The sequence below is a fragment of the Enhydra lutris genome, unplaced genomic scaffold (genome assembly GCF_002288905.1).
Source record: "Enhydra lutris kenyoni isolate GAN:26980312 unplaced genomic scaffold, ASM228890v2 scaffoldscaffold16, whole genome shotgun sequence".
In the NCBI taxonomy this organism is placed as follows: Eukaryota; Metazoa; Chordata; class Mammalia; order Carnivora; family Mustelidae; genus Enhydra; species Enhydra lutris.
In genome coordinates this window covers 28,157,772-28,175,833 of record NW_019154100.1, presented here as the reverse complement: position 1 = coordinate 28,175,833, position 18,062 = coordinate 28,157,772, and the positions used below count along the sequence as shown (strand labels likewise).

The 18,062-nt window shown below is 45.1% G+C and overlaps 1 protein-coding gene across 1 annotated transcript in view; it reads left to right on the top strand.

Annotated features, from left to right (window-relative positions):
* Positions 1-6,199: 6,199 nt before the first annotated feature.
* The window catches only part of LOC111147242 (juxtaposed with another zinc finger protein 1), a 318,779-nt gene continuing 306,916 nt past the window's right edge, over positions 6,200-18,062 (top strand). Inside the window, exon 1 of the mRNA XM_022503166.1 lies at positions 6,200-6,370. Coding sequence (XP_022358874.1) covers positions 6,256-6,370 — 115 coding nt within the window. The 5' untranslated portion in view covers positions 6,200-6,255. The remainder of the gene's footprint in view (positions 6,371-18,062) is intronic.

Sequence of the window (18,062 nt, the reverse complement as noted above, 5' to 3'; positions counted from 1 at the left end):
GATAAGCCTGTATCTTAGCCTGGATGAAAGAGAAGGCAGAATTCTGGGAATGCTTCCTGTAGGAGGTGACAGACTGAGTTGCTGAAGTGTGTCTGGAAGGGAGAGAGCAGAAGAGGGGAGAATATTTCTGGCAGGCTATACATACACGTGTAAAGGCAAGGGGGCCTGTTATGAACAATGAGTGCGTTTTGAAAAGTAACATAATTTGGTTCATTTTGAATGTGCTGCATTCTGCAGAGATCCAATTACAAAGATCATTGAGTAGAAAGCCACTCTGATGGTGAGGGTTGGTGCGGAGGGATGCTAGCAGGGGAGGGGAGATCACGGAGCAGTGTTTCCAACTTGATTCTCTAGCCCAGTCTCCCTCGATACTTGTTTGAGTCCTAGAGGAAAAGGATTGTGAAGTGGGAGCTGACAAAACCTCAAAAAGCTAGGACAAAAAAGATGGTAGCAGCCTTGGAAGGGATAGAAAATCTTCAACACTGGGCACTGTCGGGTGAGCATCAATAATGCCTAAGGACACCTGCCTAGGCAAAAAGGCTGTGCAGTGTTTTTTCAAGCATTAGTGCTTTAGTGACTGATTACAGTCAACAGCAACAAGAGTCATCACCTGAGTGAGCCCAAGTTGGAAAGAGGGGAAATGGCAGACACCAGAGCCAAGAGGACAGTACATGGGGTCCACTGAGTACCCGTGGCAGGCGCTAAGAACCAGTTCAGGAGGACCTTGCAAAGCATCTGGTGTTCCCTCATGAGAGGAGAGACTGTACTTGTCTTATTCAAATTGTATCCCTTCTATCTTGCACAGTGGATCAGCCTATGCAGATATACAAATCCTAGGGTCACGGTTCCTGCAGTTGCCTCTACAAATAATGCCATCTGGGGTCATGTAGCAGCAGCTTGCATAGAAGTTCAATCAAAATATGTTGAAGGAACGAATGAAATCGTGATGGGCTGGCCGCTTTTATGGCCATATTGAAAGCTCAACCTGGGTGGCCAGACCCCATCAGATTTGGATTTGGAGCTATCATCCGGGTGGCAGTGTGGCAGACTGCATCAGGGGAGTAAACCCAGGATGCCCAATTAGAACTCCGGTTATTGGTTGGATGTTTCATTAATTTAGTTCTTTTTTTAAAAAAATATTTTATTTATTTATTTGACACAGAGAGAGAGATTACAAGTAGGCAGAGAGAGAGGGAGAAGCAGACTCCCCACTGAGCAGAGAACCTGATGCGGGGCTTGATCCCAGGACCCTGAGATCATGACCTGAGCAGAAAGCAGAGGCTTAACCCACTGTGCCACCGAGCACCCCTAATTTAGTTCTAGAGAAATCTTGCAAGCAGCTGGAAACAAAAATGCTGTAACTATGCACATAGTGAGTGAGGCAGAAGCAGCCTGGTAGACAGCTAAGGGGTAATACCCATGAGGACTGGTCACTAGAGAACCGCCATAACTCATTCTAAGGCCAATATTTAAATCTAGGCAGAATCAGACTGGGGACCAAAATGAGAGTTAATCACCAAAGAGCAGAGAAAGCGGATTCATTTCTGAGCTGGAGTAAAACCAATACAAAAATCTTGAAAATTTGGTTGCATAAATATTAAACAAGAAAATCTGAAATAGACATCATCCTCCTTGGAAGAAGGTGAAGCCTAAAGAAAACATCCTGTCAAGACAAAGGTTGCTGTTGGCCGAAGTGGCAGCCTGTGTCTTCAAGAGTTCAAGAGTGTCATTCTTTTTTTTTTTTTAAGATTTTATTTTATTTTCATTTTTTTAATAAAAAATTTTATTTATTTATTTTTTGACGGAATGAGAGAGACAGGGAGAGTGGGGACAAGCAGGGGGAGCAGCAGGCAGAGGGAGAGGGAGAAGCAGGCTCCCCCGCAGAGCAAGGAGCCAGATATGGGGCTCAGAGCCAGGACCCTGGGATCATGACCTGAGCTAAAGGCAGAAGTTTAATGAACTGACCCATCCAGGTGCCCTAAGATTTTTTTTTTAAATATATTATTCTTTTTTATTTTTTGGAAGATTTTATTTATTTATCTGACAGAGAGAGATAGAGAGATCACAAGTAGGCAGAGAGGCAGGCAGATAGAGAGGGGGAAGCAGGCTTCCTGTCGAGCAAAGAGCCTTATGCAGGGCTCCATCCTAGGACCCTGAGATCATGACCTGAGCTTAAGAGACAGAGGCTTAATCCACTGAGCCACCCAGGCGCCCCAAAGATTTTCTTTTTAAGTGATGTTGACATCCAATGTGGGGCTTGAATTCACAACCCCAAGATCAAGCGTTGCGGACTCCATCCACTGAGCCAGCCAGGCACCCTAAGAGCTGCCATTCTTGTAAGTGGCCATAGACTGGCATGAGAGGAAGTAGACTGGGCTCCTGATCTGTTCAGTCTAATCAGTCTATGTGGTGGTGGTGGTGGTAAAAGGAGTGCCTCCAGGCACTTACTACAAGCTGTTTATATGCAGTAAACCTGAAAAGCAACTTAAGAGGGACCTGACTCAGAAAACTTGAGAAAGCTAGAATTAAAAGCAGTATGGAGAGTTCATCTCAAAACAGAATCCAAGGTTCATTACACATCCTCTTGTAGTGCTAACAGATGTTCATGCAGGGCACAGGAAGTGCAAGGTTTTATCAGAATATCCCTAAATTAACCAAGTCCCTATGTGGAGGCCAGACAATTTCATGAAGCAGAATCATCAGGTGGCTTTGATTGGTTCCATTAGACCAATGGATTCACACTTTGCTGGCAGCTGCACCAGCCCGTGGTCAGTGGCCATTCTGGATTTTGGGAAATTGCTCCTGGATCCCAAATCATTTGTAATGCTAAGTACCAACCTATGGGGCCACTATGTCCGTACTTTGTCTGGGCTTACACGTAGGGAGGCACAGTACCCTGGGGAAAGGCAAATGGCTTGCAAGAAAAGGGTCTTAAGCCCAGGGAACACTTCTGGCTCTACCCACTACCCTATCTTTCTGACTCCTCAGTTCTCTCACCGTCCCTTTCCTTTGAAATATTTTGACTACCCAAATCAGGCAGACAAATGTTTTTTGTAAATGTAGAGATATATCAGCCATCATTTTCTCTTGGACAGAACAGGCTGAAATGTTTATTCGCCATATTTTTATAGCCTAGTGTTGATTTTATCTGAGGGGACACCTTTAAAACAAACACTTTTATTTTTAAAATTGAAAGAAAAAATTTTTAAGTAAGCTCTAGGCTCAATGTGGGGCCTGAACTCATAACCCCAAGATCAAGAGTCATATGCTCTACCGACTAAGCTAGCCAGGCGCCCCTGAAACAAATATTTTTAAATGTAAGTACCTGATGGTAAGCAAGCTACTGTAATTTTTAAAAAATCTGCATGTGGTTACTATATCTTTGTTCTTTTACTGTTACTGATGCCAGACTGAATGCACTATCAATACAGAGAGGAACGTGGCTGTGTGAGCTGGGGGAGAACACACTCCAGGTCCCTGGCCTCAGTTTATTTACATCTACAGTATCAGTGGCTCTGACAGCCAGAGTATATTCCCAAACCTAATAGACCATGATTATGCATCTAATATAAAGGCCAGAAATGCTTAGAGTGTGCAGAGTACAAAAACAAACAGAATGTCACATAGGCAGAGCTTCAGTTCATATAAGAATTAGACTGGAAGATCAAATGAGTCCTTACAAAATATTAATGAAAAGGTAAAAAGGTAAGGAAAGGTTTAAAAAAATTAAATCTTAAAGGTTAAAAGGTAAACAAAATCTTAAAAATCTGATTTATGTTATTTTGGCTTATTTCACCAAAAAGCTCTATTTATTAAGTTTGGCCTATCGTTTGTACACTAGTGTGCATGAGCAGAACCCAGTCCCCTTGTCTTTTACCTGTACATTTCTGGCACTTTCCCTTTCTGAGTCTCTTGCCTGGAGTTAATAGTTCCATGCGTTTGTACACTAGTGTGCATGAGTAGAACCCAGTCCCCTTGTCTTTTACCTGTACATTTCTGGCACTTTCCCTTTCTGAGTCTCTTGCCTGGAGTTAATAGTTCCATGTGGACAGTTTTTTTTTCTCCAGAGGACAGAGTTTCTACTTCTCCAAAGCTCTTCATAATTCCTAGATCCTGCGTGGTGGTGGTGGTGGTGGTGCCTAACACTTATCTCTAGGGGGAAGCTGTGCTGGTACCAGTTTGGGCTGACATTGCCCTGTCCTGTTCCTTTTGGGCGGTGTGTGTCTGCCAGATATTCTGCCTGCTCTCAGCCGAAGGCCTTCCCAGACTGGGCAGCTGAATGCATTGCACAGCTGCCAAAATTCTAATTCAAGATCTAGAATTCTAACTCCTGCTCTTTAGACCCTTGTCTGGCCCTGGCTCCAGTCTCCAGCCAACCGGGTCGCTGGCTCATTATCAGGCCCACCCAGGCCCTGCCCCCACCCACACATGGGCCCAGGAAACCATTCTTGGCACCCAGCTGAACTTCGATGATACAATCGCCCCAGCCGCATCCAACCCAACTCTCCTCTCAGCACAAGTCTGTCACCTTGTGAAAGGGGCAAAAAGAAATGGGAGAGAAGGGGAAATGCCACGGGTGAGGGAACTAATCAATCCCAGTTGTGTGACCGTCCGATTGTAAAACTTTGGTGGTGCCTTCCTCACTCCGAAAACTCAAATGAAAAATACTAACTGTGGGAGATGAATATAGTTTATGGAGAGGGGAACACTTTCTGTATGTATCTGCACCAGAGGTAAGTGAAATTTGTCCTAAGGAAAAGTGCTAAATTCAGTATGCCTGTATTAATTAAAAAATGCACTATTGGATTATAAACTGCTGATAATGTATAATGTTCCTTAGGCCCCCGGAAAAGTGCTATCAGAGATTACACACTTTGCAGGTAAAAATACAAATGTGGGGCACCTGGGTGGCTCAGTCGGTTAAGCCTTGCCTTAGGCTCAGGTCATGATCCCAAAGTCCCAAGTTGGGCTTCCTGCTCAGGGGGGAGCCTGCTTCTCCCTCTGCCTGCCACTACCCCTGCTTGTGCTCTCTCTCTCTCTCTCTCTCATAAATAAATAAATAAATAAAATCTTTAAAAAAAAAATATGAGCGCAACTGGGCCTGGGGATGGGGACCAGAAAGTAACCCATTCTTAGCAAAATGTCAGTTTTAGGGGGAAGCTACCAAATTCAACTTAAGTGTTTAACTGGCCAACATTATCGTTTAAATGTGTAATCAAGATTGATTGTAGGAGTCTTTTCTCTTTTAAATGAAGAATAAATATGTCCCTTGACCCTGTTTTTACTCCTTCTAGCCTTAACCAAGGCACTGGCCTTTCTGCTAATAGTCTTGCTCCCAGAGAGAGGAGTGAATCAATTCCCAGACCTCACTCAGATAGGGCAGTAGGGTGCTATAATTTGGGGAAATGAAATAATTTTCGTTTTTGTTTTCCCAAAAGGAGCAAGGAGTATAACAAACGTGGTTCATATGTAAAACACGGGCAAATTCACTTGACAATCAAGAAATCTATTTTGAAATTTAAATAAAGCTAAGATTTTCTTTTGGCCTAGAGGAAAATTTCATTAAAATCAATTAGTTAGTACAAACCTCTAGAGAAAAATGACTTAAAAAAAAAAAAGGTTTAAAGAGTAAGGTGCACACAATTACCTTTCCTGGGTCCCCTGTGAATGTCAGTGTCACACCTAGACAGGTGGCCAAGTGCAAACAAATGCCCCCGAGTGGGGCCTGGGTAACTCCCTGAATTCTCATCGCGGGATGCATATGTAATTAATAGATGTGTATATATCAAGAAGGTAATACACATAACCAAGGAAGCTGCAAACAGATTGCATGTATTACCAACTGTGAAGGGCAGGCCGACAAGATAAAGTTGGTGGCAGGAGCTCGCAGGTGAGGCCTTGGTCCAGGAGCCGAGGCTGGGGCCGCACAGCTGTTGCCGCGCGCCCTGGTCCCTCCTCCCAGCTGCGGCGGCCTCACCCCCCCACCCCCACCCCCACCCCCACCCTCCCCCTGCCGCTCCCGACGCCGCCGCCGCCGCCACCGCCTCCCTCAGCCTCCCGGTCTCTCCTCGCTCTCCTTCATTGCTCTAGCCCCCTCTCCCTCCGTCCCGTTCTCTCCGCTCCCCTCACCCCGCCTCTCTCCCCCTCCCCCAGCCCCTCCTCTCCTCACCCCACCCTGCCTCCCTCCCTCCCTCCCTCCGCCCGCCGGCCCGGCGCTCGCAGAGCCGACACCAGGGGGGCTCTCGATGTAGCACCATGACAGGCATCGCCGCCGCCTCCTTCTTCTCCAATACCTGCCGATTCGGGGGCTGCGGACTCCACTTCCCCACCCTGGCCGACCTCATCGAGCACATCGAGGACAACCACATCGGTAAATGGCCCGGGGGTGGGCGGGGGTGCCCTGCGCGCGGAAACTCCTGCCCAAGCGAGAACCCCAGAATGGCCAGGGGTGGCCGGGAGGGAGGCAGGCGGCGGCGGGGCGGGAGGATGTGTGCTAGCCCGGGGCGTGGGGGTGACGGGATGCGGAGGCGCGAGGTGCTTGGGGGGGCGGGGAGTGGGGTGGGGGAGGGGGCGGGCGCCCCGAGGTGCCGGGGCCGGCGGGCGGCCGGGCTGGGGGATTCCGAGGGGCGTGCGCGCCGGCGGCGAAGTGGTGGGAGTGGGGGTGCGCCGCGGCGGGGGCGCCGGGAGGAGGGACCGGGCGACGAGGAGATGCGGCGGCGGGGCCGGGCGCCGGGGGAGGGGGCGCGGGGCGGAGGGCGCGGCTGGGCCGGGCGGCTGGCGCTGGGCAGGGGCGCGGAGTTAGTTGGCCTGGTGGTCTGGGCGGCCCGAGGCGCCGGGGGCGGCGGGGGGCGGGCGCTGCACGCCGCCCGCTGCTTCCGCCCGGGCTAGAGCTGTCAGGGCTCCGCGGCGGCTGCAGCGGCTGGGAGGTGGGAGCGGGGGGGGGGGGGGGGGGGTGGCTCCACCGCGGCAGCCATTCCGCTTCCTCCTCCCGCCGCCGCCGCCACTGCGTCCTGTCAGCGCGGGTTGCTAGGTGTGGTGCGTCGGGAGGGGGCGGGAGCGGGCGGCCGCGGGCGGAGGACCCGGCTCTAGCCCTCTGCGCCCGCGCCGTGGGGCTCGCTCGGCCGGGCCGGGGACGCTGGCCTGGGGGCCCTGGGCACCCGCCCCTGCCCTGGCCTGGCGCGGACGCCGGGGCGCTGCGGGCTGAGGTGCCGGGGGCGCCCGCGGGCCGCGCCCAACGCCCCAGGCCGGGCGGCCCCGGAGGCCCCTGCGGCTGTGTCTGCTGGAGAGCAGTCCCCCGGGGCCGCGGCCGGGCGTTGAAACGTGTCCCGGCTCAGATTTGCCTTTCCACTGGTGCTAGGCCCGAGGTGCGCCGGCTGCGCCCGGGGTCCGCGGCGGCGGCGGCGGCGGCGGCCTGCGCAGCGCCCGGGGCGCGGGGGACTCGGTGGCCGGGGGGGGGGGGGGGGCGCCGCCTGCTTTCCCTTCCTGCCCGGGACCCCGGGGCCTTTCAACAAGTCCTTGAATTCGCAGGAGTCCTTGCACGCATTTATGGACTCCCGAGTCCCTGCGAGGGGAGATGGGTCGGGTTCGTCTGGCTCGGCGATCCAGCCACCTGCAGAAGGTGTGGCTGGCGCCCACGAGTTGGCCTGTGTGGGCTGGAAGGTGAAGGGACCGCGTGATGTCCCGTCGGGGCTGTCCAGTACGGAGAACCTGTAAATTGAGCCCAGAAAGCCATTTCCAAATGAATGCTGTGGACTCACCCATGTGGATGCAACTCACGTTTCTACAAAGTTGTGAGAATAAGTCACGACTGCTGTGTATTTATGCACGAATAAAATGAGGGCGAGCCTTATGCTCTTTGCTTAGTATAATGCTTTCTCTTGGCACACAGTGGGTGCTTAATAAGCGTTGACTGCTAGTTGAGCATAGGATAAGAGGGGCAGGGGCATCCGGAATGGAAAGCAATCATTTGAAAATGTCTACAGACTGTCTTTCAAGAAATACTCCTGATGAATAATTGTCTAGATTTTGAAACTTAGAAAGTTTTAAAACATCCGTATAAGAGTTTCCGCCGTCTCCTCGGAGAGAGGTGTGAGAGAAGTAGGCAAGTTTTGGTAGCCTTAAAAGCAGGAATAATGGAGTAACAAATTTGCTGATTCATATCATGACCGAATAGCCATAACCGAAGGTACTTAAAGGATCAATCAGATTTTTCATGATGGGCAGTTTAAAATAAAACTGAAACTCCAGTAATGCAAAGTTCCAAGAGAAATTTGGTTAGTTCAGATTCCTTTCCTTTCAATAATAAGCAGAAAACAATAGGTAGAAACAAATAAGAAATAAATACGTAGCATATACATATATAAATAAATAATATTTCCCGAGTTAAGGAGGGCTGTCATTGCATATCCCATTCACTTTCTCCAAGAGTTAGTTCAGGATAAACTATAATTAAGGTGAGTAATAATTTTCCCACATTGGCTGCCTACTTGGACTAGCTGGTTAAATGAAATATCAGTTGTATTTATTAAAATGTGTTAAAGGCAGTTATCCCACTTGAGGATTCAGTTTATAATCAATTAGATTTTAAACGGTGGATCAAAGGAGTTTTTTAAGTTTGCAGAAATTGTTGTTAGTATTGGGTAAACATTTTTAAAGAGGGTTAAAGGTTCTGTAAATTTTCTGAAACTCATTTTTTAAGTTACGCTCATCCCCAGAGGGCTAGTCTTTTAATGAAAATATTGAAGAATTAAATTTATAACAATAGTTATGACTTAGGCACACTGTGTGGCAAGGCTAACAATGACTGTACTTTGGAATTAGTTTAAAACCAGCCAGCTTTATGGAAAATAAATGCTTGAAATGAACAAACACTCGAAATTCCCAGAGGGAAGAGATGAACTTAAATTATTGGGTGCTTCTACAGAGCAGAGGCCCTTTGCTTTTAAAGACAGCCCTGTATGGACAAATAAGAATTGACCTGAGAAGGGTAAAAACATCCTGATTAGTAGGCAGTGACATGTAAATACACTTGATGAGGGGCCATGAGTGCAGCTATATTGGACCAAGCATTTAGTGAAAGTTCTCTGTATGGATTGTTAAGTGGTATTTATTTATTGTTTGTGGTTCAGTCCATAAATTTTTGGAGGCAGATGGTTATTTTTAATATTTGACTTCTGATTGCATGTCCTTGTTATTGAGTGGCCACATTAAAAAGATGCATGAAAGGACTGCTAAAAGATTCATTTTACTATTATCTTTCATTTTTTCACAGAGCTTGTTATTTAATAATCATAATAGTATTAGAAGTATGCTCAGGTGGTAGTTCCATCTTGGGGAACTTTCTGAGTTAAAACTTTTTAACTGCTAGTCAGAATCCTTAAGCAGTAATGACATGAAGGTTTGTGGGACTATGGAGTGGTTTTTACTTGACAGATTTTTTAAGGCCTTTGGTATACAGGCCCACAGTTTTCATTATATAATTGTAACACTTAGTTCAGATTAAGTGCATTAAGTGGAGAATAGCTGTCTCTGTTCTGTTACATATGTGCATTTAGCTCTTGTTTTTAACCATTTTCCTGTACCCATAGGAACAAGGATTTGGGGCTGCAGAGTCAAGGGAAGTGTGATTTTCTCCCATCCTCTGTCTTAGCTCTCTTCCTCCTAGAGGAGTGCAACACCCGTGTTCGTTTCTGTGTTGGTCCTTGCCTTTCATTGCTGGTCTAGTACTGGAGTGCCTGCCTGTCTCTGTGGACAACCCTGGTATCCCAGCCCAAGCCCTTCCTTCAACTTACATTGCCTAGAAATCTCATAGCCTGCAGTTTTAAGTGTTTCTTAATCAGCTTTGCTCTCAATTCATTCATAGCCCGGCTCTGTTTCCTGGAGATGGGAAGAGCTGATCAAGGTTTGTTTGATTCTTACTGTGAGTAAATACTCACAGTATCTACTGTGAGTTTGTAGAAACACTCTTGACATGCACATCCTAGATAGGTGAAGCTAAACTGGTAACTAGGAATCACAGAAACACGAAGGGCACTAAATTTAGCACTGAAGGTCAATGTCACAGACTCATGAAATGCCCGCTGTCCGTGCATCTCAGTGCTGAGAAATCTTTTAGGTGTTGGTTCCAGAAAGGGAACTGTTTATTTATTCTTGTTAGCTTTGATTATTTGGTACATTTGTAAAAGTACCTCTGCATGTTAAATTTATTTATGTGATAATATATATTTAGTATCTATTTTATACCAGGCATAGTTCTAGGCCCTTGGTATTTTTGGTGAACAAAGATCCCAACTTTGGGGAGTTTATGTTCTAGTGGTGGGAGATAGACAATAAACACTCAACATAAAAATAAATTAAATAGGATGTTGAAGGTGGTTATGAAAAAGAGAGATTAGAGCAGGCTAAGGGTAGATTGAGAGGAGGAAGTGTTAGAATTTTTAATTGGTTGGTCAGGGTAGACTTCACTGAGAAGCTAAAGGGTAATCTTGACAGAAGGGAGGAAGTTAGCCATGTGAGCATGGGGAACGTCAGGACCCAGGCAGAGGGAATAGACAGTGCAAAGGCCCCAAGGCAGCTTGCACCTCTTGAACTGAAACAGAGAATCTGACCCATTTTAGTTATTCTTGTGATAGTACTCAACTAAAAGTTCATTTCGAGCTTTCCCCAGATGTTAGGAGCCTCAGCTTTGCTATTGTTGACTCAGATTTTCCTGTAGGGGCCATATTAGGAGATGAAATAATGTTGATCTAGTGGCTTGCAGTAGATTTGACTTGGTGGTTCTTTTTTTTTTTTTTTTTTTTTTTTTTTTTAAAGATTTTGTTTATTTATTTGACAGAGAGAGATCACAAGCAGGCAGAGAGGCAGGCAGAAAGAGAGGGGGAAGCAGGCTCCCTGCTGAGCAGAGAGCCCGATGCGATGCAGGGCTCGATCGCACGACCCTGGGATCATGACCTGAGCCGAAGGCAGAGGCTTTAACCCTCTGAGCCACCCAGGTGCCCCGACTTGGTGGTTCTTGATGCTGCATGTCAACAGGTTTTTGTGCATTTCTATTAGTTTCCTCATTTCCAAAACCAAAAGAGATAAATCTGTGCTGCTTCATTTCAGAGGGTAGATTTGTAAACCATCTAATTAGTAAAGGTCAAAGTCGCTGGACGGAAAAATAAGGTACTTACTCTATTGCCAATAGTGTACAATTTGGCTCCAACAATACTTTAGTAAATAATTACATTATCTTCTTAAAGTAACACCATAGTATGCTAAATAGATGGGTATATAGAATAGATAATAGGCCCTTATTATCCCTACTTTATAGGTGAATAAACTGAGGCACAGAAGGGTTATATAACTTGCCTTAAGTTTCCATGGCTGGCCAAGTGTGAACTGGAATTTGGATTTTAGACCCGTAACAGAGCTAGATAGTACTGTCCCTACTCCCCACCCCACCCCCATCAGAGGCAATTGGTCTGTGTTTCATCCTTGAGAAAATAGCTCTGAATTCTTGAAGCGAGGATCATCTGAGAGGCAGTGTAGTGAACGTAGCATGTTTAGGTTTGACTATATACCTCTGATGCTTGTCAGCCTCACTGTGCCTCAGTTTCTGCCTCTGTACAGCGAGGACAGTGACAGCACCTACCCCATGCACTGGCTGAGGAAGATTAAGTGTACAGTACTCATTTACAGTACAGTCACCTGATTTTCTTGCCATTTTGTGTATTTACCATACAAGTCTGTAATCCTACTATGAAAGACTACTGTAGAGGTTAACAGAATGTGGGATGTGTCCACCCACAACTCTGTGAAATCATGAGGCCCTTTCCAGGAAAGGTTGCAAAGAGGAAATGGGAAACCCTTCAGCAGTCCTGCATTGGGGTTACAGGCTCTGGCCACTTTCTCTACTCTGTGGCTAGAGGTACTTCAGGTGCTGGCAGAGGTCTTTGCCGCTGTGGACTGGAAAGTAGTGTCAAGGCCAGTGGCCTCCAGCATGGCCTTTCCTTGTGGCATGTATTTATTTGGAAAAACCCAGGACTAGAAAGAGGCAGTATGCTTTGAGCTTGTGGACACATTCCTCTGAGGACACTTCCTGTGGGGAGAAGGAATGACTGAAGGAGTAAGTGAATGAATGAAAGGCTTGTCACTGCCTGCCCTGTTCTTTGCCTGTACCCTGTGGCTTGGCGGCAAGGTGCCCTGCTGCTCCTTCCCATAGTTCCCAAGAAGGTCCCAGGTACAGAGCCAGGCGAGGTTTCAAGTGCGTGCGTGTGCGTGAGGGCGCGTACATACTGTCCTGTATGGGGGGCCCTACATCTAACAACTCACAGCGTTCTCCAGAACAGTTTTCCATTTGCGCCAGTTCTCACCTGTAAACAGCTCACCCTTTGTGGACCCTTGCTAGTGGACGTTTGATCTCCTAAATCTCAAAAGTTTTGATTGTTTTCTGGTTGTCGTGTCCATGTTTTCTGGTGTGTGACTGAGATGCACGGACGGAAAAACTGCCTGCAACCGACTGGGTTGATAAAAGCCTCCATATTAGGTAAAGAGCTTCCTTTAGAATGCCTGTATTCTGGAGACCTCTCCCACCGTGTGACTGTACTAGAGGGGCAGACTGCTGGTTGTTTCCAGAAAACCCGATTCTTCCCAGTGATGACAGTGAAGTTTCCCGGCCAGAGCAGCCTGGTGACACTTGATGTGAGGGGCTTTCCTGGGACTATCTCGAAGCCAAAGGCCTTGGGTTTTAGACTGAGATCTGAGAGACAGGACAATGCTATCAAACCCCTTTAAGAAGCCTCCCTTTTTTTCCTAGCTTTTGCTTTTAAGACAATAAAACAGACCCCACATTTCTTGATATTTCTCTCCCCTACCCATCCTGACCCCTGCCCTCTGATCTGGCCTGTATGCTACTGAACTTGCTGGACTTAAGATAATGTATTTTGTTTCATGATGAAGTAACAGATTTGCTCCATGTAGACCTTGTTCATGTGTTGAATAGCACATATTGTTTGTTTAGAACCTGAAAATCAGAAACCGCAAATGTCAGAAATTTATTGGAGGTTTGGGAAAAAAGCCTTTCAATTTTAATATGCTCAATCAGTTTAAAGAAATTTATATTTTCCCTTGCACTAAAGCCTGCAGTGTTGCAGTGCTGAAAAATAGTTTTCACCTATTATTTTATTTAAAGGCCAGCTACAAGCAGGGATTGCGTTAATGGATATTCTCTTTAAGGATGAAGTCTTCCCAGTAGTTCTCTTCACTCTGGCAGGAGTCAGAGTGACTCTCTTGGGTCACTAGCTCCAGACTCTCTGTCTAGCGTTGTTAGTCTCCTAATGGCTAGAGTGGCCCTTGCTTGGCTCACCCACTGGCCTCATAAAGGAAGCCCTGTTTGTTTTCTGCCAGACTCGAATGGTGACTTTCTTCTGAGATGGACATCTTTGAGGGGACAATATCTCCATGCCATGTTTTGATTATTGACATGGAACGACTCACTCTGTCTTTGGTATTCTATAGAGAATTGATATATAGATATACTATATAGATAAATGATGTATATAGTATATAAAATACATATATATATAAAATACATATTTAATATATTTATACATGTATGTGAATATCTCCACACCCACATGCATACATGTGTGTACATATATAAGTATATGTATATATATGTGTGTGTATATAATACCTGTATACATTTATAATTTATATCATAGCTCACTCTCTGTCAGAATCACTATGTATAGTGAGGACTACCACACACGTTTTAAAAAAATTATTTATTTATTTACTTGAGAGAGAGCACAAACGAGAGAGCACTGGTGTGATAAGGGTGGGGGAGATTCCCCCCGAAGCAGGCAGCCTGATGCGGGGCTCCATCCCAGGACCCTGGGATCACAACCTGAGCTGAAGGCTGATGCTTCACTGACTGAGCCACCTGGGCGCCTCTACCACACATATTTTTGAGTATTTACTCTGTATGCTAGTACTCAAGACAGTACTTTCTGTTTCCAAGGAATTGAAATTTGTTTGGAAAGACCATATATATATACAGACTGAGATAAATGATGGGTAACGGTAGGGACTGCAGAAGCAGATTTATTGTGAAGCTCGTGAAGCTCAAGCCCCAGGGCCCCACAGCTGTACAGCCCATGTTTTAGCATGTATGAATACATTCCTAGGACCCACACAGCCCTTTCCAGGGTCCTGGAGAAGCCCTAGAAGTGTGTGCAGCAGGGTGTTCTTGGGATCATAACTTGTTGTAAAAATTGGAAAAGTAGGATTAACAGCCATTGGCTAACATTTTTCTTTTCTTCTGTGACTTCCCCTCTGTAACATGTCTCCTTGGGTTCAGTGACCTTGGAGTTGAGAGTATCTTTGAGATAGAATGAGGGGAAACTTGAATTTGGGACATACTTAGTTTGGGTTTAATGGTACATATTTCTATGATTCTTGGTGATCTCTGTGTCTAGCTAAGTTATTCGTAGCTCTCCGAATATGGCAATCACTTCCCAGGACCACTGTCCTTTGTGCCAGCTCACCCGGTGTCCTTACACACAGGGGCGGGGCCAGAGGTAGTACTGCAGTATGGATGTGTACTATGGCATCTACCAGTAGGAATTACTTTGAAATGTATGGAGCCAGAAGCAAGTCTGGAAAATTCTTCTGTTTGTTGAATGTGTAAAATTCTGAGTAGGGAGTTCAGTTCTTATCTAAGTGTAGCTAATATGGAAGTTCCTTCTGTTAGGAATATACTCAATAATGCAGTAGAGCATATAATATATAATATTTATATTACATATATTATATGTTACATATTTACATTCATATATGGTTATATATACTTATAAAATTATATGTAAGTATATATAATGCAGTGTGAGATTGTGTACATTTACAAACGCACCGTGTTTTTTATAGACCGTCTGTGTTTAAGTTTCTTGCTCATTTGACACGTGTGTGTGTATCAACACAACAAAAAATATTGACAGCAAACCTAGTTAATTAGTGTCATCAACATAAAGAATATTTGAAGTCTGTCAATGCATAAGAAAGCTTGAAATGCCCTGAATTCTTAGGGCTCATATATGAAGGAAAATTAATAAAGGTGTTTACAAGTTTGACAGTGATCCTAAAAATTTATATGGCTTTACCAATAAGGAGCTGGGAGGCTGAAAGTAACTTTTCTGAATTATCAATAATTAAAATAGTACTGATCACCCACACTTGAGGAAAGACTGATTTATGTTTGCACCTTATAGAAAATAATATATATCATTGTCATATGAGAAGTAATCAAAGAATATGAAGCCCAAAAGAAGTAATTATAGCAGTGTTATCAGCAGGTGAATCACATACTGGGTTCGTGTTCTGGATTTTGATTTTGTGATGTTTTGGCAATGTTAGCTTTTAAAATTTTATGTTTTGTTATGATTTCTTACTCTAAATAAATGATAATTTTTGTAATCATTTTGTATTTGTAATTTTTTTTCCCATAAAGAGTCTAAAGCTGCAGGCCTCACAAAACATGGGTCCATTTCTTGTTACCACTTAGGGAGTCAGTACCATGTACCAGAGATTGTATTAACCAATTTTCATACAGTATTTAATTCACCTTCAGTGCAAGCTTAAGAAATAAACATTATTCCATCCTAGAAGTACTTCTGATTTGGCGTTAAATAAGTAATCTAGTGAAATATGAACCAGCATGTTTATTTTGGTAAGATTATAAGACAGAAATATTTTCCTACAGAACAGAAAGCCTCTGTTACCTCAGAAAATAGCATCATCATAATTGGTCCTTCTCTCTTTGTCCCGTAGCACCTGAGTACCTGCCCACCATTCTTCAGGGTAAGCCCCTGTATACTTTTCCTCCCACCAAAGCACAGCCCTTTCCTGGAGGATGGGCCTTGACATCTTCCCAGCCTCTTACTCAAGAAGTGTTTGAAATGAAATGAAAATAAAAATTGGAAAGTGTTTTGGATGGTAAAAAGAGAAAGTTCCAAGGTAACTGGGTGGTAAAAAACATCTTTGAAGCTAATCTTCTTTGGAAGTGTGCATATATGAAAAATAATACGTTTATGTGTTTCTATGTGTGTTTATGGCAGACATAAATTCCAGTTATGCAGTTAGCCCAGTGTATATTAAGGGAATTTGAAGAAGACTTTAAGTAGATTTGAAAGAGAAATGCATGTCTTTTTTTCATACTTAGGAGTTGAACTTGGTAAGGCTTGTTCCACGTTGAGGATATTATGAAGCTCAGTTGAATGATTTCTTGCCTTACTTACAGCATGTGGTTGCCTAGAACATTCTACGACTTAAACAATGGTAGGACAAAAGTGTATCTTGCTTCCTCTCAGCTTTTTGCTGGAGCAGTTTGGTATAAAGGAGGCAGGGGGTTGGGGGGAGGAGAAGCTTGGACTGTAAGGCAGGATTTTGAATCTTGAATCCAACTACCTTTTAGCTTTTCTAATTTGGACAGTTCTGATAGTCTTCTTGTTTGTATAAAATGGTAACGGTAGCTATTGTTTATTAGCCACCTACGAGCGAGGCACAGCTAATTGCTCTTTACCATTGCTTAAGAATACAGCATGTGTCCCATCTGACATGAGACATAGGCCAAGACATAGAACAAATAATGTAGCTTATAGTGTACAACCAGAAAAATGCTCAGGGGCATAAGGGGTAGGCTTTGTTCTCTGGTGTCCTCCTGTACCTTAGTACCTGCTTTATACAGCCTGCATTGTGGCCCTGTACAAGATGTTTACATTTTAATAAAGGCTCTTTTTTTTTTTTTTTTCCGAGATTTTATTTATTTGACAGAGACAGCAAGAGAGGGAGTACAAGCAAGCAGGGGGAGTGGGAGAGGGAAAAGCAGGCTTCCTGCTGAGCAGGGAGCCTGAGGTGGGGCTGAATCCCAGGACCTTGGATCATGAACTGAGCCAAAGGCAGAGGCTTAACCCACTGAGCCACCCAGGACCCCAGTGGAGGCTCTTGTGTCCCTGAGTGCCTCACATACAGAAGAAAGGTTGGATTTCTAAAGGCAGCAGTTTGGATCGTAGGGGAGATACTTTGGTGTCTGCCTTCTGGTAGAAATAGAAATGTTCCCAGGGGCGCCTGGGTGGCTCAGTCACTTAAGGGTCTGACTTGGTTTCAGCTCAGGTCATGATCTGGTGGTCATGAGATCGAGGCCCGTGTCTGGCTCTGTGCTAAGCTGAGTGTGGAGCCTGCTTGGAATTCTCTCTTCTCCCTCTGCTCCTCCGCCCCCCCACCCCCGCCCCCTGCTCATGTGCACTGTCTCTCAGAAAACACAAATAAGATTAAAAAAAAAAAGAAAAGAAATAGGTATGTTTCCAGGCTGCTGAAGTTGTTTACAGTGTTTGGGAAGGTCCATGAGCATCCCCTCATCAGAATGAAGAATTTGGCAGTTCTAAAATGGTTGTCATTACTGCATTGTCTAAAGGTGCTAACTAGTTTTCCCTCCTCGTGGATACTTATTTCTCTCGGGGTGGGATTCTCCTGGTAACCTAACACTATACACACAAACTTCTCTTTTAGTTTAGGTTTCCAAATTAAAGTATTGGCATTATGTTCATGTGCACTAATTTGAAAATTTGTCTGGACTAATGATAACTAACGGGACCCAGCTATAAACACTGTGAATGAAGAGCTGAAACCCCAGTTGCCTGGGTTTGTGTGGAGCCCTTCCTGCCAGACACTTCCCTGGTGTCCTTCACAGAGAGCACTTTTCAGGTCCTCTGACTTCATCCCAGGCCTTCAGCAGCTGCTGCAGGAGCACATCTGGGCTTATAGTTGAAGCACCATTTTTCTTACCTAATCATTCAACGAAAGTCTCTCAAATGCTAATTCAGCTGCCTGATTGTCAGTACATAGTGTAATTATATAAGTAATGGCAAAAGCGTGGAAATTTGTAAAGACCTATTTGTACAGCTTACCATTAAGTAAACTGAACAGCATGGCAATAAGCATAAATAAGCATAAATTATTATGCCCATGCTTCTTCAGGTATCAAACATCCAATGAAAGAAATGGGGTATTGAAGTTTCTTTGTCAGG